General features: G+C 40.4%; 1 protein-coding gene across 2 annotated transcripts in view; it reads right to left on the bottom strand.

The window, feature by feature from the left end:
• The window catches only part of LOC142341478 (uncharacterized), a 357,626-nt gene that overhangs the window by 23,579 nt on the left and 309,943 nt on the right, over positions 1-24,104 (bottom strand). For both annotated transcript variants that reach the window (XM_075392438.1, XM_075392439.1), the window contains exon 2: positions 1,570-1,646. In XM_075392438.1, coding sequence (XP_075248553.1) covers positions 1,570-1,613 — 44 coding nt within the window. In that variant the 5' untranslated portion in view covers positions 1,614-1,646. The remainder of the gene's footprint in view (positions 1-1,569; positions 1,647-24,104) is intronic.

Below are 24,104 nucleotides of genomic sequence, written 5' to 3'. Positions count from 1 at the left end.
GATGGGCTCTATCTAAAATCAGAGAGCTATACAGTCACCGTTTCCCCCTTTAAATCAACGGATATTCGAAATTAGAACGTACTTCGTCTGTTTTCTTTGAATTTCGTAAGTAGCCAAGGAAAAAAAAGGTAATTGCCAGAAAATAGCTGCATCGTAGACCTGCAAAATGTAGACCTGAAAAAATAAGACCGAAATAGCCAAATTTCATTTTTGTTGAGATGTCATATTTCAATTTAGTATATTTTATGAGTTGTTTCTATTAGTTGTCCTCAAAAAACCTTCAATCAGAGTGAAATACAATCAGTGTACTCAGTGAAAGTGAGGTTAGTCACTTGTGACCAAAAACTCAATGACGCGAATGAACAATACATAGCAGGACAAGTCCTGATGTACAATTCAAAAAATTTTCATTGACTAAACAAAAAACTATACCTAGAACGGACTATGAGTGAATTGGGGATACCATTTCTAAAAAATTCAGATCAAAAATATTTAAAAAAAAACAGAAAATCAATGTCAAAATTGCCGCATGTGAACAAAAAACCACTAGCGTTCCAACACCGTTTTATCACTCTACTTCAAAATTAGAGCGAAAAAATTTCACGCCTCAAAACCACTCAATTTTTTGCTCCAATTCCTGTTTCGGCGTGACCAAAATCACCACTCAAATTTGACTTCAAAAATCTTAATGTGTGAACAGATCTGAAAAGACAGCGCCCCAATACAAATCAAATTCATTGAATTTTAAAAATTGCCCCAATTAGAGTGAAAAATGACGCACATCACGCGAACAACTTGGATTTGTTCAGTTTCACGAGAGGCCCTGACTTTATATCCTTTTCAGCTTTTTTTCAACAGTTTTTCTTTTCAAAAAAATGAAGATTACCACATCTTGGTTCGTTTTTAGCTCGTTTTTGGCTTGTTTTTAACATTAAAAAAACAATATTTTACTCAAAGTTATAGTAAACGTTCTGACGGTTAGAAAAGCGAAAGTATTTTTTTTGATAGGTTTCTAAGCAATAATTTGTCTTGCAAAAAATTGAAAAAAGTATTACAATGAAAAACTTTGCGTAGCAAATCTTTAAACTTCAGATGAGTAAAATAAATTAACGCAACCTTTTATTCTTCAAGAAACAATCAACTCAAAAAAAAAGTTTGAACTAAGATTCTCCTTAGTTAAATTAAACAGATGAAAGCGTCCCCCAAATTTCACCAGGAGCAGACGCTTGCAAATAAAAACCTATCTTAATTAAGCGCCCTGATATTGAAAGAGATAATGAAAAAAATTAAGAAAATGACCGGCTGAAAACATCCCCAAGAAACAAAAACTGAAGTTTCTGAAAATAAGCCATAATGAGTGAAGCCGGCTGTAACTAAAGAGAAAAAGCGCGAGAAAATATAATAATTTTGAAAATCTGTCATATTCACAACTTGAAAACCTGCTTCAAGTTTCGATTATTTTTTTTCAAGAGCTTTTCAGTGATACCGCTCTGTTAGATCGCCCTAAATGCTATCGATTGGCCAAAATTGACTTGACTCAACTCAAAGAATTGAAAATAAAATTCTTACTTGGAGAGCGACTTTATTTGCTTTCCTTCAGTTGATTTCTTCATCTTGTCGCATAAATTAGAAGCATTTTATTACCTTAAAAATTCAACTAAATAAATCAACCGCCGGCAGCATTAAAAAAGCACTTTATTTAAGTATTCAGTGCATGTTTCAACACAGTCAAGGTAACAGATACGAGTTGAGGCATTTTTGTCTCAGTAAATCCTAGAAGGCAATTACTACGTCCCCGAAGACAAACTGCCAAAGCGAAAAGAAAACGAAACAAGACAAAAGCAGGAATTTGAACTCCCCAAACACCGACTACAGAAATCAGACGAAAACTTCTTCTTCAGAGCCGCAGAGCTATACAACATCATCAGAAGAACAACGGAGAAGCCAATGACGAAGAAACTTCTGACAGAGATATACCAAAACTACTTTCACAGAAGCTACAACGAACTCTACAGCTGCACCTGGAGACTTCTATGCAACTGTGGAATCTGCAATCCAATGTAAAAAAAACTCGTGCCAAACGAAAACCGAAGGGTTTTACACCCGTGGGCTCCGACCCTAAAGACTCTCCTACTACTACTAAAGATATGAAATTGTCGAAAAAAGCCAGTCTCGCTTGATGGGGCCTTATTTATTTGCTTATCTTGTTGCCATCGCAGTGATAACCCATTAACCGTGCAATCTCAATTTAACTGGCAAAAAGAAACGGAAAGCGAGTAAATTTCGTCGGATTTGGTCGTCATCCATTACCGGGCCCAAAAAACGTTATATTTAAAACAAGGATCGCACATGGATTTCTGGAGTAAACCATGGCTCTGATTCTTGGTTACGTAACAGAGCTTCAACACATTGTAACAAAATTAGACTAGGATCTTTCCCGTTTGCGCCCCCCATCTTAGTGGGGGCATATTGTTTGCACACCAGACGAACGTGCCATATTTTCACAATGATTCAATGGGTAATATATCAATGGTGACCACCAAGCCATTGAACGTATTCAAAGCAAATTTGGACAAACACTGGAAACAGACATTACGAGACCAACAATTCGTAAACGGAAAGGAAAGCGCTACTAACGGTCAAAAGAGGCTATCGCTTAGCAGTATCCCTGACCTGGTGCTAGGACAATAGATCGAAATACAACAGATCGAAAGCGAAAATTGGGACAATAGATCGAAAATTAAATTATTCAAGTTGCGTATTGGCCAATCAGATTTGAGCGCTCATTTATTATACAACATATAAAATGTTCTATTGTGCTATTTCGTTCGGTTGTGATAGATTCATATCAAGTCCCACGGGCCTCTAATGGCATGGCCATGGCTCGCGAGGCATGGCCATAATGTGGTAATTATATTGCAGCCCGCAGATAATGCTCAATTTCAACCAATAAGAATAGAGATTAATTTTCGATCTATTGTCCCAATTTTTCTGTTTTCGATCTGTTGTCCTTTCGATCCATTGTCCGGCCACCCCCTGACCTGCAATGACACGTGCTTGGTGACTGGGGGTGCATAACGTACTGGGGGGGGGGGGGGGGGTTCACAAATACAAAAAACTCCTCGGAATTTGAATTTCTCCAGTATATTAATAATATAGCAAGAAGTTATGGACACAGCAGAATCCACTATTAAAAATATATAATTGATTTAAGCACCATTTAAAAACTCAGGAGTTCGCAGTTCAGGAAAAATAAAAAAGATCAGTTTTGAGTTTTCGCCTGAATAAAATTTGAGATGGTATATTTTGAAGCCTGAACAATCGGGCTTCATTGCCCCCTGTCCATGAGCTTCTTTGAGGTATGTGGTTGCTGCTACCAAAGACGTGGCTCAGGTATATTTTGAAAAAAATCAAATTGTTTCAAACTTTATCTTGATTACTTGAAAACTTTAAATAAGGTCACTAGCTGCAATTACCGAATTGAATTTCTAAAACAATGCCTTAACAATATAACTCCGGATTTTTTGAGGTTTCGCGCTCCTAAAAATGAAATTTTTTCTGAACAAGCGGTGCACAGTTTTCAATTAAAGCTCCTGAAACAAGAAATAAACCGTGCGGAGAAAGGCCGTAAAGTGCTCAAGGAAAAACTTGAGACAAATAGGAGTAATTTTAGGGAGAATGTGAAACCAGAACTGATGCCATCCGTTGTTAGCTGCATTAAGCGTGAAATGAGGAATAACTCCGCAATGGTTCAGAACAGACTTAATGGAAAACTTGATAAAACTGTCAGAGAGACAAGATAGACCACTGCGGAATGGCTCCCATAGTAAGGTTGTGATAATGGATGGCCGTGAACTTCCAAAGTTTGTACTCGACATCCTATCGTTTGGACCCGTGCACTTCCTCGCAGACGTAGACAAACTTGTACGTGATTTACGCGAGAATAACACTGAGGGTGAGGAGCTTTGTGAAATTGAGGCGTCCGCAAAATGGTATGCAAAAAATGTACGCGAAACCCCATTGGATAGAGGAGTCAAAAAAGTGCATGAAAACATAAAAACGAATGATTTGCTGGTGGTACCATTTGACAAAGGCTGTGGTTTCTGTGTGATGAAGAAGTCAACGTACAGGGAAAACTTGATGAGGTGCTGAATTCAGATCAGTTTCAAAAAATAGATGGAGCAAAAGATGAACTTGTGATCAAAAATGAAAAACAGATCAATAACAGCCTGCAACAATTAATGAAGCAAAGGAAAATTAGTGACAAAATTTATCAAAGACTCAGGTCAACAGGTTCGCAACCAGCAAGTCTTTATGGCCTGGCAAAGGTACATAAAAAAGATACACATCTCCGACCTGTTCTTTCAATACCTAGTAGCAGCTACGAAAACCTAAACAGACTTCTGACACCATTTTTCCAGAAACTACCGGGCGCAAACGTTGAAACCAACACGCAAGATGCTAGAAAAGCCTTAGAGTCTCTCACTCTTGAAGATGACGAGCAGATAGTATCTCTTGACGTAAAAAGTTTGTACACCAACGTTCCAGTTGGAGAGGCTATAGAAATAGCTCTAAGAGAAGTCTATTCAAGCAAACTAGCTCCAGATATCCCAAGGTCCGCCATGAAAAGTTTGCTAATGCTTGCGTTGACGAATGTTCATTTCAAATGTAATGGAATCTGGTATGTGCAATCTGATGGTCTGGCTATGGGTGCATCACTAGCTGTAATACTAGCAAAGTGTGGATGAAATCGTTTGAGGCATCACTGCAAAAACGGGAGCTAAGTGAAAACAATTCCAGATCCGACCAAAACGTGAAGTGCAAAGACTGTAACGGGAGAGTGACTTACCGAGGAAAAAGAGTAGAATGTGAGTCATGCAAAAACTGGTTTCATGCAAGATGCCAAAAATATCGAATGGGGAATACGCCAACATGCAGAATGTTGTTTGGATCTGTACTTATTGCAGCAATCAACAGACAGTGGGGCATTATAAGGAGATGAAATTGTTTAAAAGTATTTGAATGATATTATCTGTACGGTTCGTGGTGACCCGGATGAGTTTTTAAAATCTGCAAACTCATTACACAACAATCTGCAATTTACCTTAGAAAAAGTGAACATGGATGGGTATTTGGATTTTTTTGACATTAACGTAAATGTGAGCAGCAAAAATAATATCATCTGTCATTGGTATCAAAAAACCAACTGACACTGGAATAATACTGAATTTTTGCAGCTGTGCACTGCTTCAGCATAAGAAAAAATGTGATTCAAGGGGCGGTTCACAGGGTTTTTAATGCAACCTCTAATTGGTTGGCCTTCGATCAGGCTCTTGAAAAGAACAAAACTTGCTGGACCAAAAATCAATATCTAGAGGAATGGTCTTCAAAAATAGTGAATCAGACTCTAGAAAAGATAATGAGTGGCGGTAGAGAACAATTAAGAACAACACCAAAAGAGCATCAAAAAAGCAAGACTAAATCTATTGATAAACCAACTATTTTTCTACAATACAGAGGCAACCTTACTCAAAACTTTGCAAGCAAACTGAAGAAATTTTGAGAATTGCAAGTAGTTTTTACAACGCGGAAATTAAGATCGTGCCTCCCCACCCTGAAATCATCTTTCGATAGAGACCTGAAATCCCACGTGGTATATGAGATTAAATGTAATGGATGCGGATCCAACTATGTTGGGCAAACAAGCCGGCATGTTACCACAAGGATAACAGAACATCAAAAGAAGGATTCACAGGTGAGTCAACATCTGGTTGAATGTCGTGGCGCCACGAATGACATTGAATGGAAAATTCTAGACACCTGTCGGACAGTAGAAAAACTAATGATTATCGAAGCTAGATATATCAGCAAGCTAAAGCCGGCACTAAACACACGCGATGAATATAGGGGGAGGGAACTCACGCTAAAATATTAGTTCAAATCATAGTTTTGACTAAATGAGAATACATAGGGCAAAAAACATTTTGTGCATGACAAAACGAAATTTGCAAAATCTCCACAAGAAGGATACTTATGGTTAGGGCCAATTCGGAATAACCCTAAAAATACAAGAACATGGCCAAACTCAAAAAATCCGGAATAGGAATATTTTTAAATAAACTGATAACAGATGTAAATATGAGTTGTAAATAGGCTAAATATTGTATAAAGGGAAAAATTTTCGATTGATTTTGTAGAATAGTTCCTAGAATTGTTTTAATTGTCGTCTAAGACATATGTAAATACATATTCATTTTATCTTTTAACAATTTGTAAAACCAACAGCAATAGCATGCGAGAACGAACGTCATCCAAAATTAGAGAAAAATTTGGGAACAAATAAATTGTAAAAATATTGAGACTTAACCATCCTGTTTCGTTTCATTAGTTCCCATAAACATAGTGGGATTTTGCCAGGCTGATGTGCAAAGCGATGCGCATACTATAGGATTCTGAACACTGAGTTGCCTAATTGGCAATCAGCGTAGCTGCTTCAGGTACGGCGAGGTTGGTGTTGAAGGTAGCAATCAAAAAATCAAACGCGCGGCAGAGTTCATTATTCGCTGAAGTTTTGCTAATAAAAAATTGGCAGACCGTTATAAAGAGGATTACAGTAGTCAACACGTGATAACACTAAAACTCTAATTAACTCAAATAGGACTGGTATTTTAATTTGATCATGAATTGACCACATTTTACGGAGATAATGGTTTCGACCAAACAAAGTTGACTTGTTGTTGCAGAGTAAGTTGACAATCAATATAACAACCTGGAACTTTTACCTGTTCAGTTTAGTCACCATCTTCCGGCAGACATAAAAGACCATGTTTAACAATTTTACATTTCCGAATAACCATATACTCACTCTTAGCTGCATACAATTTCAACTTTGCATTAATGAACCAACGTTGAATCGAGGTCAAAATATCATCAAACATGAATTGACTGAGGGTTGAACCGAACACAAAAAAAGAACGGTATCATCTGCGTGGAAGTGACACTGTATACCCAATTCCTTCAAATTATCTTCTAATTGTATCTTAATTAAGCGCCATGATATTCAAAAAGAGATAATGAAAAAAATTAAGAAAATGACCGGCTGAAAACATCCCCAAGAAACAAAAAATGAAGTTTCTGAAAAGAAGCCATAATGAGTGAAGCCGGCTGTAACTAAATAGAGAAAGCGCGAGAAAAAAAATAATTTTGAAAATCTGTCATATTCACAACTTGAAAACCTGCTTCAAGTTTCGATTAGTTTTTTTTTCAAGAGCTTTTTAGTGATACCGCTCTGTTAGATCACCCTAAATGCTATCGATTGGCGAGAATTGACTTGACTCAACTCAAAGAAATGAAAATAAAAATCTTACTTGGAGAGCGACTTTATTTACTTTCCTTCAGTTGATTTCTTCATCTTGTCGTGTCGCATAAATTAGAAGCATTTTATTACCCTATAAATTCAACTAAAAAAATCAACCGCCGGCAGCATTAAAAAAGCACTTTATTTAAGTATTTAGTACACGTTTCAACACAGTCAAGGTAACAGATACGAGTTGAGGAATTTTTGTCTCAGTAAATCTTAGAAGGCAATTACTACGTCCCCGAAGACAAACTGCCAAAGCGAAAAGAAAACGAAACAAGACAAAAGCAGGAATTTGAACTCCCCAAACACCGACTACAGAAATCAGACGAAAACTTCTTCTTCAGAGCCGCAAAGCTATACAACATCATCAGAAGAACAACGGAGAAGCCAATGACGAAGAAACTTCTGACAAAGATATATTAAAACTACTTCCACAGAAGCTACAACGAACTCTGCAGCTGCACCTGGAGACTTCTATGCAACTGTGGAATCTGCAATCCAATGAAAAACTGGTGCCAAACGAAATCTGAAGGGTTTTACACCTGTGGGCTCCGACCCTAAAGACTCTCCTACTACTACTACTACTACTACTACTACTACTACTACTACTACTACTACTACTACTACTACTACTACTACTACTACTACTACTACTACTACTACTACTATTACTACTACTACTACTACTACTACTACTACTACTACTACTACTACTACTACTACTACTACTACTACTACTACTACTACTACTACTACTACTACTACTACTACTACTACTACTACTACTACTATTACTACTACTACTACTACTACTACTACTACTACTACTACTACTACTACTACTACTACTACTACTACTACTACTCATACTCCTACTACTACTACTACTCCTACTACTACTACTACTACTACTACTACTACTACTACTACTACTACTACTACTACTACTACTACTGTTTGAACACTTAAATTCCTTAAAGAAATAAAGGAACAATGACAATAAGTACAAACAAGTTAATAAAATGCATATACGTTTGAGCTTATCTGGGTTTATTTAATCCAGGAAATGCTGTTCGACAAAACTGTTGAAGCGGGTTTTGGACTCTCTTTTCGCTTTCTGTCGTAAGGTGATGTAGCTCATGTTGTTCCTTGAGCAATCTTCTTCAAGTTGATCCATCCACGTCTTGCGTTGACCCCCTGGAGCTCGTTTAGCATATCGATATTTTTCTGTCGGCTCCCAGGTGAAGGATCGGAGCGCTAGACGATCGTCATTCATCCTCAGGATATGGCCAAACCATTTCAACTGTTTAATCATGATCGTTGCAGAAAGTGTCGACATATGTGATCTAGCCAATACTTCTTCATTTGTCACCCTCTCCAGATATGAAAAACATAGTATTCTTCGCAGACAACTGGTGTGAAAGCTCTCAAGTTTCCGTTGCGTTGATTTATTCATGGTCCACGTTTCAGAGCTATATAAGACCACTGATAACACGAGAGCTCTGTATAACTTGCATTTGAGGGGAATACTAAGTTGTTTGCTCTTCCAAAGCTTCTGAAAGCTCGCAAATCGCTGTCTCCCTTTCGCCAGCTTGACACTGATTTCCTTTAGGTCACCATGTTGCAAGCTCACGAAAGAACCGAGACACTTGAAAGCTTCTACATTTTCAAACTCCACTCCATCTCGATCGTGAACATTGCAGGAGAAAATGCGAGATCTTCCAGCCTTTTCTTTGTCGCAGTATCGTGACTCGTGAATTTGTCGGCCTTTCACAGTTGCGAATTTCCTAGTGCACTTCTGACAAGTGAGGCATTTCTCTAGCCCAACAAACTTTGACGCGCCGTCTTCGACCCGCTTCGAATTCTTAGACTTGCAGAATCTGGCTTCATGCACTTTGCAGCCCCTTGCAGTGTCGAAGCGACGTTTACAACCTGAACATACACAACTATCGTCATCAGAGACCGCAGATGATATGTAGTAGTAGTAGCAGTAGTTGTAGTAGTAGTAGTAGTAGTAGTAGTAGTAGTAGTAGTAGTACTACTACTACTACTACTACTACTACTACTACTACTACTACTACTACTACTACTACTACTAATACTACTACTACTACTACTACTACTACTACTACTACTACTACTACTACTACTACTACTACTGCTACTACTACTACTACTACTACTGTTTCAACACTTTAATTCCAAATATGAAATAAAGGCACGGTTGGCAACAAATACAAACAAAACAAGAAGAGTTATTTGTTTGGTTATTCTGTGAAGTGCTGTACGACGAAATTGTTGAAGGCATTCTTTGACCCGGTTGCTGCTTTCTCCTGCAATCTGGTGAACGATACTTTGTTTCGTACACAGTCTCCTTCGATTTGACTCATCCACGTTTTCCGTTGCCCCCCAAGAGCGCGTCTAGCATGGACGTATTGATCGGGCGGGTCCCAATCGAAGGCACTGCGGGCTAATCTTCCTGGTTCCATTCTCTGGATGTGTCCGTACCATTTTATCCGTTTGAGCATGATCATCGTGGATAGTTGGGGCATTCGTGATCTTGACATAATTTCTTCGTTCGTTGCTTTCTCCAGATATGACACACGTAGAATTCTCCGAAGACAACCACAGTGGAAACTCTCAAGTTTTCTCTCCATTAATTTTGAAAGAGTCCCAGTCTCTGAGCTGTACAGCACGGCTGATAAAACGAGTGCTTTGTACAAATTGCACTTGAGGTGCACGCTGAGCTGCTTGCTCTTCCAGAGATTTTGGAAGTTAGCAAACCGTTGTCTACCTTCTGCAAGTTTGCAATTGACTTCCTGCAGGTCTCCATGCTTGAGGCTGACATATGATCCGAGATACTTGAACGCTTCTATGTTTTCAAACTCGTTTCCGAGAACATCTTGTACTTTGCAGGAAAACACGCGTGTGGCAACTGTTTTAGGTTTGCCACAGTATCTCGATTGGTGAACTTTTCGGCCATTGACCGTTTTGAACTTTCTTTCACACTTGTCACAGGTAAGGCTCGCCTCTAGTTGCTCGAACTTTGACTTGTCGACGACATTCTTTGACAAACCGGCTTTGCAGAATCTTGTTTGGTGCACTTTGCGTCCGGTAACTGTACTGAATTACCGCTGGCAATTCTGACATCTTAAAGACTCTTGGTCAGCCACCACTGACCGACTCTCATTTTCTAGCGACTCTGAATCTGCTACCGCAGATTGTTGTTGTGAAGCTACCAACGCTGGCTTAGCCACCGCTAATCTTTTCAATCTTAGCTTCCGGCCATCTTGTGTTTCGAACCAGCCCGCTTTCTCTTTCGTTCCCAGCAGCACCTCCGTGCTGATGGTTAGTCGTGACTGGCTAGATGTCTCTGCCAGGAGTCCTAGTTTGCCTTTATGTGTTCCAGTGAGTATCTCCACGTTCTGTTGGATACTAGGCACTGCAACAACATTTGGGTTGTCGCATTTTACGCCCATATTCTTTGTTTTGGCCACATTAATCTTCAGACCAGCGGCTTCCGCAAGGGCCTCGATTCGATGTAGGTTTTCTTGCACCTCACTGTCTGAGACCCCCACGAGAGCAACATCATCAGCAAAATCTAAGTCAGCCACCAATCTCCCAATGTCTAATCCTCCATGCACCGAGTTAGCCAAAATGTAGTTGATGACAAGGCCGAATAGGATTGGGGACCACACATCACCCTGCCTAACGCCCGTTCTGACATCAAATAAGCGTCCTTTCTCACCTTCGGCTTTGACTCGACATTTGAATCCATCATAGCTGTTTCTTATGATGTTTATCACTTCTTGCGGAAGACCATAGTGTTTCATTATCTGGTACATCTGCTCACGATCGACAGAATCGAATGCCGCTCGAAAGTCTATGAAACAAAAGCTAATATCCAATTGAAACGCCATTGATTTCTCTATTATTTGACGCAGGGCAAAGAGTTGATCGGCGCATCCTCTGCTTTTTCTGAAGCCGCACTGCTCTTCCCTTAAGACGCGATCCACTGAATCTTTGCATCGATTGAGAATAACGGAAGCGAACACTTTGCCTGGTACTGACAATAGAGAGATCCCTCGGTGGTTCGAACACTCTGACCTCTTTCCTTTACTCTTGTATAATGGGACAATTTCTGCTACCTTCCAGTCATCGGGCAGAACTTCCGTCGACCAACACTTATCTATGATGTCCCAGAGCCACTCGACAATACCCTTGTGTGCTTTCAACATCTCACAGGAATTGTTATCGGGTCCACTTGCCTTGCCATTCTTCAACCTGCGGACAGCTTCAAGCACTTCTTTAAATCGAATTGGGCTCAGGTCAATCGACAAGCTTTCAGCTGCTTCTTCGGGATCCAATCTCGTACTGCAACTGGATGTTGAGGGATTCAGGAGTTGACTAAAATGTTCCGTCCAGCGTTCAAGTCGTTCCTCTTTCGTCCGTAAGTTGACGCCAGTGCTTGAAACTAATTTGGTCAACTGGGGACTCCAGTTTCGGCAAATCTGCTATGATGCCCCGAAAACCTCCTTCAAGTTGCCTCTGTCCGCAAAGCTCTGCACTTCTTGGCCTTTGCGTTCAAGCCATGCCCGTTTGTCTGCACGTAGAGCTTTTCTGACTTCCTTACAGCAGTTTGTGAACTCTAACAACGCCACCGCGCTGCTGTGATTCTTCAACTGTAGATCAGCTTGTTTCCGGATAAGTTCCAGAGAATCTGGAGAAATCCAAGGTTTGTTCACTCGCTTGTCCGGAAGGAGGCATTTCACTGCTGCTTGGTTCAGGGCTTTTCGAAAATTGTCCCAAGACTGCTCTGTATTCTCGAAATCGCCGCTCTTATCCAGATGTAACTTGACCTCCTGCGTGAATAAGTCACGCGTTGTTTCATCTAGCAGCTTTGCAGAACTGATTCTGGGCGTGAAACATGGCTTTTTAGACAAAAGTTTCATAGATACTTCCGCAATGACCAGTTCATGATCGGTTATTGTGGTTTTCCCTCTTCTGGTCCTCACAATCGTCAGACATCCTCTGTATCTCTCTGCAAACAGAATGTGATCCAGCATCTTTTTTCGACAACTCGGATCGGGAGGGTTGTAGGTGTACCGATGCACTTGTCGATGCTGGAACCATGTACCACCTACGAGCAATTTGTGTGGAGTGCAAAATGATAACAACTTTTCCGAGTTTTCATTTTCTTCACCCATTCCAAACGGGCCTCTGCAGCTCATGGTGTCAGTCAACTGGTGTCCAGGCTCTGCATTGAGGTCACCGATGACACAAATACGCTCCCTATGTTCGAAGCTGGAAACTAGGTCTGAAAGTTGACTCCAAAACAAATCCTTCTCTTGGAGACTAGCTTCAATCGTAGGTGCGTAGCAGACAACAACAGCTAGATTGGTTCTCCTCCGAGCCGCGAACTTGACGTAGCAAATACGTTCACATAGAGCCACTTGTTCTACGATGCTGTTTATCAATGACTTCTTTACAGCAACGCCCACTCCTCCTTGTCTCGACTTTACACCAGACAACCATGAGTCAGACAGGTAGAGCTTGTGGTCTCCGAGATCAATTTCTTGCTCCTGCATTCTCGTCTCCTGCACTCCCAGAATATCCAACTTGTATTGCGCCAGATCCATTTTCAAAGCCTCTAAAGATCCGGCTTGGGTTAGTGTTCTGACGTTTAAAGTTGCAATTCTGAGTTGGTTCCTCGGGAGATTCTTAGCACCCCTTACCCGGGACTCGGGGCCATGGTTGAATGTACTCATTGCTTTGGTGTTTGAAGGCTGAGATACGACTAGTTGCGCCACAAACTAGAAGACCAGTGCCTCGTTAGCTCGACCATGTGAGCGGAGAGCCGCAGCACATGACCTACCCCCAGGGGACACCACGTGGAGGTGAGGTTGGATTTTGTCCCCCACTACTACTACTGCTACTACTACTACTACTACTACTACTAATACTACTACTACTACTACTACTACTACTACTACTTTTACTACTACTACTACTACTACTACTAATACTACTACTACTACTACTACTACTACTACTACTACTACTACTACTAATACTACTACTACTACTACTACTACTACTACTACTTTTACTACTACTACTACTACTACTACTAATACTACTACTACTACTACTACTACTACTACTACTACTACTACTACTACTACTACTACTACTACTACTACTACTACTACTACTACCACTACTACTACTACTACTACTACTACTACTACTACTACTACTACTACTACTGTTTCAACACTTTAATTCCAAATATGAAATAAAGGCACGGTTGGCAACAAATACAAATACAAATACAAATACAAACAAAACAAGAAGAGTTATTTGTTTGGTTATTCTGTGAAGTGCTGTACGACGAAATTGTTGAAGGCATTCTTTGACCCTGTTGCTGCTTTCTCCTGCAATCTGGTGAACGATACTTTGTTTCGTACACAGTCTCCTTCGATTTGACTCATCCACGTTTCCGTTGCCCCCCAGGAGCGCGTCTGGCATGGGCGTATTGATCGGGCGGGTCCCAATCGAAGGCACTGCGGGCTAATCTTCCTGGTTCCATTCTCTGGATGTGACCGTACCATTTTATCCGTTTGAGCATGATCATCGTGGATAGTTGGGGCATTCGCGATCTTGACATAATTTCATCGTTCGTTGCTTTCTCCAGATATGACACACGTAGAATTCTCCGAAGACAACCAAAGTGGAAACTCTCAAGTTTTCTCTCCATTAATTTCGAAAGAGTCCAAGTCTCTGAGCTGTACAGCACGGCTGATAAAACGAGTGCTTTGTACAAATTGCACTTGAGGTGCACGCTGAGCTGCTTGCTCTTCCAGAGATTTTGGAAGTTAGCAAACCGTTGTCTACCTTCTGCAAGTTTGCAATTGACTTCCTGGAGGTCTCCATGCTTGAGGCTGACATATGATCCGAGATACTTGAACGCTTCTATGTTTTCAAACTCGTTTCCGATAACATCTTGCACTTTGCAGGAAAACACGCGTGTGGCAGCTGCTTTAAGTTTGCCACAGTATCTCGATTGGTGAACTTTTCGGCCATTGACTGTTTTGAACTTCCTTTCACACTTGTCACAGGTGAGGCTCGCCTCTAGTTGCTCGAACTTTGACTTGTCGACGACATTCTTTGACAAACCGGCTTTGCAGAATCTTGTTTGGTGCACTTTGCGTCCGGTAACTGTACTGAATTGCCGCTGACAGTTCTGACATCTTAAAGACTCTTGATCAGCCACCGCTGACCCACTCTCATTTTCTAGCGACTCTAAATCCGCTACTGCAGATTGTTGTTGTGAAGCTACCAACGCTGGCTTAGCCTCCGCTAAGCTTTTCAATCTGAGCTTCCGGCCATCTTGTGTTTCGAACCAGCCCGCTTTCTTTTTCGTTCCCAGCAGCACCTCCGTGCCGATGGTTAGTCGTGACTGGCTAGATGTCTCTGCCAGGAGTCCTAGTTTGCCTTTATGTGTTCCAGTGAGAATCTCCACGTTCTGTTGGATACTAGGCACTGCAACAACATTTGGGCTGTCGCATTTTACGCCCATATTCTTTGTTTTGGTCACATTAATCTTCAGACCAGCGGCTTCCGCTAGGGCCTCGATTCGATGTAGGTTTTCTTGCACCTCACTGTCTGAGACCCCCACGAGAGCAACATCATCAGCAAAATCTAAGTCAGCCACCAATCTCCCAATGTCTAATCCTCCATGCACCGAGTTAGCTAAAATGTAGTTGATGACAAGGCCGAATAGGATTGGGGACCACACATCACCCTGCCTAACGCCTGTACTGACATCAAATAAGCGTCCCTTCTCACCTTCGGCTTTGACTCGACATTTGAATCCATCATAGCTGTTTCTTATGATGTTTATCACTTTTTGCGGCAGACCATAGTGTTTCATTATCTGGTACATCTGCTCACGATCGACAGAATCGAATGCCGCTCGAAAGTCTATGAAACAAAAGCTAATATCCAATTGAAACGCCATTGATTTCTCTATTATTTGACGCAGGGCAAAGAGTTGATCGGCGCATCCTCTGCTTTTTCTGAAGCCGCACTGCTCTTCCCTTAAGACGCGATCCACTGAATCTTTGCATCGATTGAGAGTAACGGAAGCGAACACTTTGCCTGGTACTGACAATAGAGGGATCCCTCGGTGGTTCGAACACTCTGACCTCTTTCCTTTACTCTTGTATAATGGGACAATTTCTGCTACCTTCCAGTCATCGGGCAGAACTTCCGTCGACCAACATTTATCTATGATGTCCCAGAGCCACTCGACAATACCCTTGTGTGCTTTCAACATCTCACAAGAAATGTTATCGGGTCCACTTGCCTTGCCATTCTTCAACCTGCGGACAGCTTCAAGCACTTCTTCAAATCGAATTGGGCTCAGGTCAATCGGCAAGCTTTCAGCTGCTTCTTCGGGATCCAATCTCGTACTGCAACTGAATGTTGAGGGATTCAGGAGTTGACTAAAATGTTCCGTCCAGCGTTCAAGTCGTTCCTCTTTCGTCCGTAAGTTGACGCCAGTGCTTGAAACTAATTTGGTCAACTGGGGCCTCCAGTTTCGGCAAATCTGCTGTGATGCCCCAAAAACCTCCTTTAAGTTGCCTCTATCCGCGAAGCTCTGCACTTCTTGGCCTTTGCGTTCAAGCCATGCCCGTTTGTCTGCACGTAGAGCTTTTCTGACTTCCTTACAGCAGTTTGTGAACTCTAACAGCGCCTCCGCGCTGCTGTGTTTCTTTAACTGTAGATCGGCTCGTTTCCGGATAAGTTCCAGAGAATCTGGAGAAATCCAAGGTTTGTTCACTCGCTTGTCCGGAAGGAGGCATTTCACTGCTGCTTGGTTCAGGGCTTTTCGAAAATTGTCCCAAGACTGCTCTGTATTCTCGAAATCGCCGCTCTTATCCAGATGTAACTTGACCTCCTGCGTGAATAAGTCACGCGTTGTTTCATCTAGCAGCTTTGCAGAACTGATTCTGGGCGTGAAACATGGCTTTTTAGACAAAAGTTTCATAGATACTTCCGCAATGACCAGTTCGTGATCGGTAATTGTGGTTTTCCCTCTTCTGGACCTCACATTCGTCAGACATCCTCTGTATCTCTCTGCAAACAGAATGTGATCCAGCATCTTTTTTCGACAACTCGGATCGGGAGGGTTGAAGGTGTACCGATGCACTTGTCGATGCTGGAACCATGTACCACCTACGAGCAATTTGTGTGAAGTGCAAAATGATAACAACTTTTCAGAGTTTTCATTTTCTTCACCCATTCCAAACGGGCCTCTGCAGCTCATGGTGTCATTCAACTGGTGTCCAGGCTCTGCATTGAGGTCACCGATGACACAAATACGCTCCCTATGTTTGAAACTGGAAACTAGGTCTGAAAGTTGACTCCAAAACAAATCCTTCTCTTGGAGACTAGCTTCATTCGTAGGTGCGTAGCAGACAACAACAGCTAGATTGGCTCTCCTCTGAGCCGCGAACTTGACGTAGCAAATACGTTCACTTAGAGCCACTTGTTCTACGATGCTGTTTATCAATGACTTCTTTACAGCAACGCCCACTCCTCCTTGTCTCGACTTTACACCAGACAACCACGAGTCAGACAGGTAGAGCTTGTGGTCTCCAAGATCAATTTCTTGCTCCTGCAATCTCGTCTCCTGCACTCCCAGAATATCCAACTTGTATCGCGCCAGATCCATTTTCAAAGCCTCTAGAGATCCGGCTTGGGTCAGTGTTCTGACGTTTAAAGTTGCAATTCTGAGTTGGTTCCTCGGGAGATTCTTAGCACCCCTTACCCGGGACTCGGGGCCATGGTTGATTGTACTCATTGCTTTGGTGTTTGAAGGCTGAGATACGACTAGTTGCGCCACAAACTAGAAGACCAGTGCCTCGTTAGCTCGACCATGTGAGCGTAGAGCCGCAGCACATGACCTACCCCCAGGGGACACCACGTGGAGGTGAGGTTGGATTTTGTCCCCCACTACTACTACTACTACTACTACTACTACTACTACTACTACTACTACTACTACTACTACTACTACTACTACTACTACTAATACTACTACTACTACTACTACTACTACTACTACTACTACTACTACTACTACTACTACTACTACATGATCTGAAGGACAATTTGAAGCGAAAAGTGTAAAGCTCATACCAATTTGAAACAACATTTTTGTTGAAATGCCAATTTAAAAAAGTAGTAAGGGTGGTTGTAAGGGTTTCAAATTGGCATTTCAGATCAATTTTTTTAATATGATATTGAGATTAAGTTTTTTACTACTAAATTTTTACAATATTTTTCAAATTGGTATTGAGAATACGTTTTTTACTACCAAATTTTTTACAGTAGTTACAGACTATTTTTTAAAAAAATTAACTTTTTCTCAAATTTTACAGACTTTTTTCTCAAATTTTACAGACAAACAAACATTGCGTCGGACGTTTGGTCTATTTTTCACTACTAAAATCGTCGGACGACTGATTAAACATAGTACTCTTGGTAGAAAAGACAGGTACTTTAGGTAAGTTATGATTGAACAATTAAATAACGTTAAACAATTACAAGGTTAAACATTAAGTTATGATTACAAGGTTAAACATGTTAAGTTACAAGGTTAAACAATTAAACTAGGTTAAACAAGGTTAAACAAAAATAATGGCTAAAACAATAAAAAATTTATCTATGTTTGAATACTTGAACAGCAGACTTTAGTTTTGTGTATATCCGCAAATGCGCATCGTTCGATAATCTAATTCCTGCTTCCTCACATCGTGCCTTGATGTCGGGAACTGAAACTGTGGAACTGACTCCGGAAAACAGCAAGCATGCTTTCTTTTCGGGGTCAGTCCACGCGCGGACTCCCGATTTGACGCGGAATGATTTCAAAGACTTTATAAACTTCTCTCGGAGAACGTCTTCACTACTCTGACCTATAATTGACCTCCGTCGAGCGTCTGCAGTAACCGTTTGTTCCCGAGTCACGTTTGCAGCAGGTTGTTCTGTTGGAGTAACCGGGTTAATTGGAGTTAGGTTAACTGACGGCCTAATTGCATTGAATCGCCGTACGATTGGTTCCGAACATATAGGCGTCTCCATTGGCGTCTGTGGATCAATGGGATGTGGCTCTTCGGGCGCTTCAAAGTCAGACTCTACATCAGACTCTTTGTCGTCTACTTCTGCTTCTTCGGCTTCTTCCGGTGGGATATCTGACGACAAATCGTCACAATATATCGACAACAGCTGGTCGCGGTCCTCTGAGGTTCCCTCTCTACCAATGTAGATATCCTCAGCTGTTGTCTTGTTGTGAGCCGTTTGTGCCAAATGCGCTTTTGTCACCCCTTCTGGAACCTTGCCAATGAAACTTTTCCATCGGCGTTCCCAATACTTTCTGATGGAGTTGGCGTTAAATCGCACTTCGTTTGGGTCATCGCCGAATAGAGTAAAGAAAGTTTCCTGAATGTGTTTTGAAATGGACCGCTCAATTTTGTTCTGCTTCGAGCTGAAGACATACTTCGACTCCATTGAATCATTCTCGTCGGCAAATGTCTCCTTTAACTTGTAAAGCAGCGGTATTTGATCGGCCTTTATTTTCAAATACAGCGTATAAAACTTTCCCGTCTTGTGCCTATCAGTTTCCAGAACGCTGTTTTCTTCAATGTACTTGACGTCCTCCCAAGTGAGTGCCAGTAAGGGTCCAGACCGTACATTAAGTCTACCTTGTAGCACAAAGAAATTTAGGGCCTGTTGTTGCTTGTACGTTAAGGTAGATGTTGCTAAGTTGTCCTTTAGATGACTCAAGGCCAGCTTGTGACGATTTCGTACCAGAGCAATCGACGGGACCCGGGCTCGCAATAGTTTGGCTGTGGTACGATAGTTCTTAATAGCTGCAGTGGAGAACGCTTTCCTTACACTTTTAATTGCCGCCAACATCGTTGAGTGCTCTCGTTCCATCCTGTTGGAGACACCGTCTGAATACAAAAAACAGTAATCAACGAAGTTGCTGAAAGTTGCGAGATAGTTTAGCATCGTTTGAGGCTTCAATCCTCTTCGCTCTTGCAACTGGAGGCAAGCTTGTAATAGTTGCTGTGGTCGCCTCAGACCTTGTGTTTCCCCATACAATACAGCCATCAACTGAATTAAGCCTGATTCGGGCTGTCGGGCTGAAATCGTTTTCCAGCACTTGTTTCGTCGGACTGCTGCTCGCGACTTCGTTTCTTGCTCAACTTACCCTTCCTATTATTATTGTTGTTGTTATTGTGATTGTCATCAGCAATAACTCTGTTTCTGAGGGTTCGCGTACGTGCTGTCTGACTTCGCAATTTAACCATTTTTGGATTTGAATCTGACAAAGATTTGAATCTTATTGTTGTAAGAGTTTACTTTAAAATGGCATAATTTTGAAATAGTTTTAGTGGCCTGAAATTTGAGTCCAAAAAGAAAAAGAGTCTGCGATAATTTGTTCATCTAATTGTTTATGAGGCAAGTACTAGTTATTAACTTTGTTCATCTATTTGTTTATTGTGCAAGTACTAGTTATTAACTTTTAATCGATTAGCGTCAATAAAAATATGACTAATTATCGGTTATAATTACCATTATCTTTTACCATTAGAAATGATCATTAGAAATGTCTCTTTTGAAGTTGTTCATCAATCGTTACACGATTGCATGTATCAATCGTTACACGATTGTTCATCAATCGTTACACGATTGTAAATGATATATAATATGCAATTGTTCTTGGGTGGGGGATTGTAAAAATCCCCCTTTCAAAAATTGCCCAGTTCAAGGTGACGGTCCCCTCAAACCGAACTTTAGATGATGATTCAGAGCATTGTAGATTTGGAGTCATAATATTAAATATTAAATATTAAACTAATCTACTTAGATGAGTAGAAACCCAAATGAAAATATATTCATTTTGACGTGATAGGGGCCAAACGGGGGTCAATCAATTTTCTTTTATCGATCAAGTTTTTGGGCATCACCTACTGGCTATTATTACATAAATGATAAGTTTCATTGATGATTGACCATTTCTTTGGTGATGATTGAATGTCACAATCGACCTTTGAATTGATTTAATTATGTATCAATAACAATCGTTTGACGATTGTAAAACAAATGAAAACATTTTCCAATAGAGGTCGCACGATTGCATTTACAATACAGCGAAGTTTTGAAATTAAAACACAGACGGCAATTAAAACTTGCTTATAATGTAAGTCAAATGTAACTGAGCCCTTTGTTCAACAACTGCAAAGTAATACATTGTAATTTGATTTTAAACCGTTTAAAGCTAGGAATTGATATAATTATTTTTATTAGCTGAGCTTTTCAGGACTGAAGAATGATGATAGGTATCCGACATTTTAGCGTGAAAACAATAAGCAAGAATACTTAATTTTTGTACCATGGAAACTAGGTGTTTGATATATACTAACAACTAAGGTCACTCGTTCACTGCTGGAAAACTAACTACGCTGTCTCAAGTTGTTGACCGTTAACAATCCGTATGTGTACCTATACCCACCACCATGACAGCCCGTCTCCATAACGAATACAGCACTTTCCGTGCTGGGGTTTCCTCGCTGCAGACGAGCGGGTGATCTTATTGAATTTCTAAATCTGTTTTGCATTTGTGAAACACAAAGTATGCAACCATGAAACGCGATGAAGTTCAATTGTTCACCTTTAGTATTTTTTGGTATAGATAATTTTTATAGCTAATACACTTCCCAGTCAAGGGTAGCTTGTTGTTGGGTGATATTGAATTTCTAAATTTGTTTTGCATTTGTTCAATTGTTCACCTTTAGTATATTTTGGTATAGCTAATTTTTATAGCTAATACACTTCCCAGTCAAGGGTAGCTTGTTGTTGGGTGATATTGAATTTCTAAATTTGTTTTGCATTTGTTCAATCGTCCAAATTAATTATAATTTGGTATAGCTAATTTTCATAGGTTATACACTTCCCAGTCGGAGGTAGCTTCAATCAAAGCACGTTTGCAACAACGCGGAACATTTAGTATAATTTGGTATAGCTAATTTTCATAGCTAATACACTTCCCAGTCAGGGGTAGCTTCAATCAAAGCACGTGTGCAACAACGCGGAACAATTTGAAGCAAACGCAGAACATTTACAATACAATTAAACAAACGCCGCACGTTCAGATCGTTCAGAAACCACATTACTCAAACAACTCTATTACTTACGCAAGCGTAGGACGATAGAATGCAAAGAATGCAAAGAATGTAATTACCAAAGCGTAGAAAGTGAATCACGCGCTAATAACTCGCTTTTGCCAAATTCTCCAAGTACAGATCAGTCGCTCAATTTATTCAAGTCAAATTAGTTCTAATTCTAATTCAAACTCGCCAAGTAAAGATCACTCGCTCAGAAATTTTCTCTATTCAATCTATTGAAGTCAAATTAATTCTAATTCATCAAATTCTTCTATTCATCTTCATCAAATTATTTCGTATGCAACCCCCCTTCTGTTTATACTAATATGTCTGATAATTCGTCCGAACCAAGTTACACGAATGAAATCCCTATTGTAAATAATTTCAATCTTAGAAATTACTTGTCTCCTTCAAAGCCTCCTACTTGTCACCAAACGCAAGCCAGTACTCCTATCATGATGCCCACATTTTCCGACCTAGACTCAAATGTACGACAATTGTTTAACTCAAAATTCTTAGCTGCCCTTACCAACAGAGATTCTATACTAAGAGAAATCAGAGATTGCATTATTTCAAACGACGAAGAAAGATGTCGCAAACTTAGTAAACAAGTGCATTCTCATTGGAGATCATTGAGCACAAGGAACGGTTGCATATTTGTCGACAATAGAGTCGCAATTCCTAACAGCATTAAAGAGGCAGTTTCAGATGTATTCCATGCTACACACCCTGGAAGTTGGGGCATGACGGAACTGGCAACGCGAGGGTGGTGGGCATTTTGCAACAGAGATTTACTCAATAGGGTTCGACTGTGTAAAGCGTGCACAGAGTTTGGTAAGAACTTAAAGCCAATTGTACTAAGCTAATAGTACCAATTCTACCAGACCTATTTACGATGGTCAAAAGAAATATACATATTATAATTTTAAAACAGGGATAATGTTAAGACACAAACATGTCATGGGATAATGTTGCGAAATACTGTTTAGATTATGACACATTCGGCTCAGAGGAACTAATAGATGATTCAAATTGGAGGGACGAAGACTTACTAAGTGAAGAAGAAATTAAACGAAATAAAGACCGAATCAGAGAGGCAACTAGTGCTCAGAACTTGTTCAAATTTCTTCCGTCATCGAGTTCACAGCCAGTCAATCCTTCGAGTACCCGAATCAAATTCGCACGGAAAAACTCAAATGTTAAGAGCAGGAGAAAAAGTCTTGAAGGACTTTATGAGACAATACCAGCGGGAGCATCAATTATAAAGACTTCAGACTCAACCGTTACGATACGCGTACCGGGTAGACCCGACACTGATATACATAAAGCAGACTTAGCAAAATTCGGAACACCAGAACAGAGGAATACTCCACTTGAGCAGTTCATCCAACCAGTGGACAAGAGTGGCAACGCAATAGACGCTATGGTCGAACGAATGCAGAAACACGTCTCAACTTCATTAAAGAAAATATCGGGGGAAATTTCAATTAGAAAACAGTCAGAGACTGATCCCAGCCGAGACCCATCGAAATCTAACACCAAAAAGGCGATCAGAATTAAAATTCCAGAACGGAAAATATCAAGGACAAGTAAGAGACGAAGTTCCAAAAGAAAATCTTCGAAAGAATTTCCGACCAATAAACAAGTAAGAATTGCTAGCCCAGATAATTCAGTTAGTTCTTATCACTCAGCACCCCCAGTAAGGATCATTCGACAAGAAACTGGATTTCGTAGAAGCAAACGTCTCCGCAAAACAACAAGCCGTTTTGGGGAACTAGCATCCGATACAGAGATAGATGATGAAATCGTGGTACAAGGGCCATCTTGCAGCGCATCATCATTCCAACCCGCGCAATTACCCGACAATCGTCAAATGATTAAAAGTTCAATTCAACAATGCCCTCAGGAGGATAGTGACTCGGACTCAAATTTTGATGAATACGAGGAATATGAGGTTGACATTTCGGATCATGAATTGGGTCACAAGGATCTGTAATCCTGTTTGCCAGCAAATGTAAGAACATTGTCAAAACTATAAAACACTCATTAGTGCAATTAGTAAGTGCTCTGAAGATTTAATTGACAGCACTGTGCCAAGGCCTCACTTACTTACTGTGCCTCACTTTCTTACATATTTCAGTTGATAAATCCATAATTTTCATAATCATTTGTGATCCATGTTGATAACTTTGTGAGTAATTCAGTAGCCAAATGCAGTATGCATTTGTTGTTCAATTTTCTTTTCTCGTTGTTCAATTTTCTTTTCTGCCAAATGCAGTACGTTTACATATTTATGTTTCAATTGTCCCTCATTTGGGGAACTATGTTACAATCGTCCCTCATTTGTGATGAAATTGCACCTATAATTCATACAGTATTTGATTTCATAATGTTGCTACATTCCATTCAGTATTTGATTTCATAATTTCATTCCTTTCATAATATCGTAATGATATATAATACCATTGTAACCTCTAAGTGTGACTGGCATCATGACAATGAAG

This window comes from Convolutriloba macropyga, chromosome 6 (genome assembly GCF_964194025.1).
Source record: "Convolutriloba macropyga chromosome 6, txConMacr16.3, whole genome shotgun sequence".
Classification (NCBI taxonomy): Eukaryota; Metazoa; Xenacoelomorpha; order Acoela; family Convolutidae; genus Convolutriloba; species Convolutriloba macropyga.
This window is presented reverse-complemented; position numbering and strand designations above follow the sequence as displayed.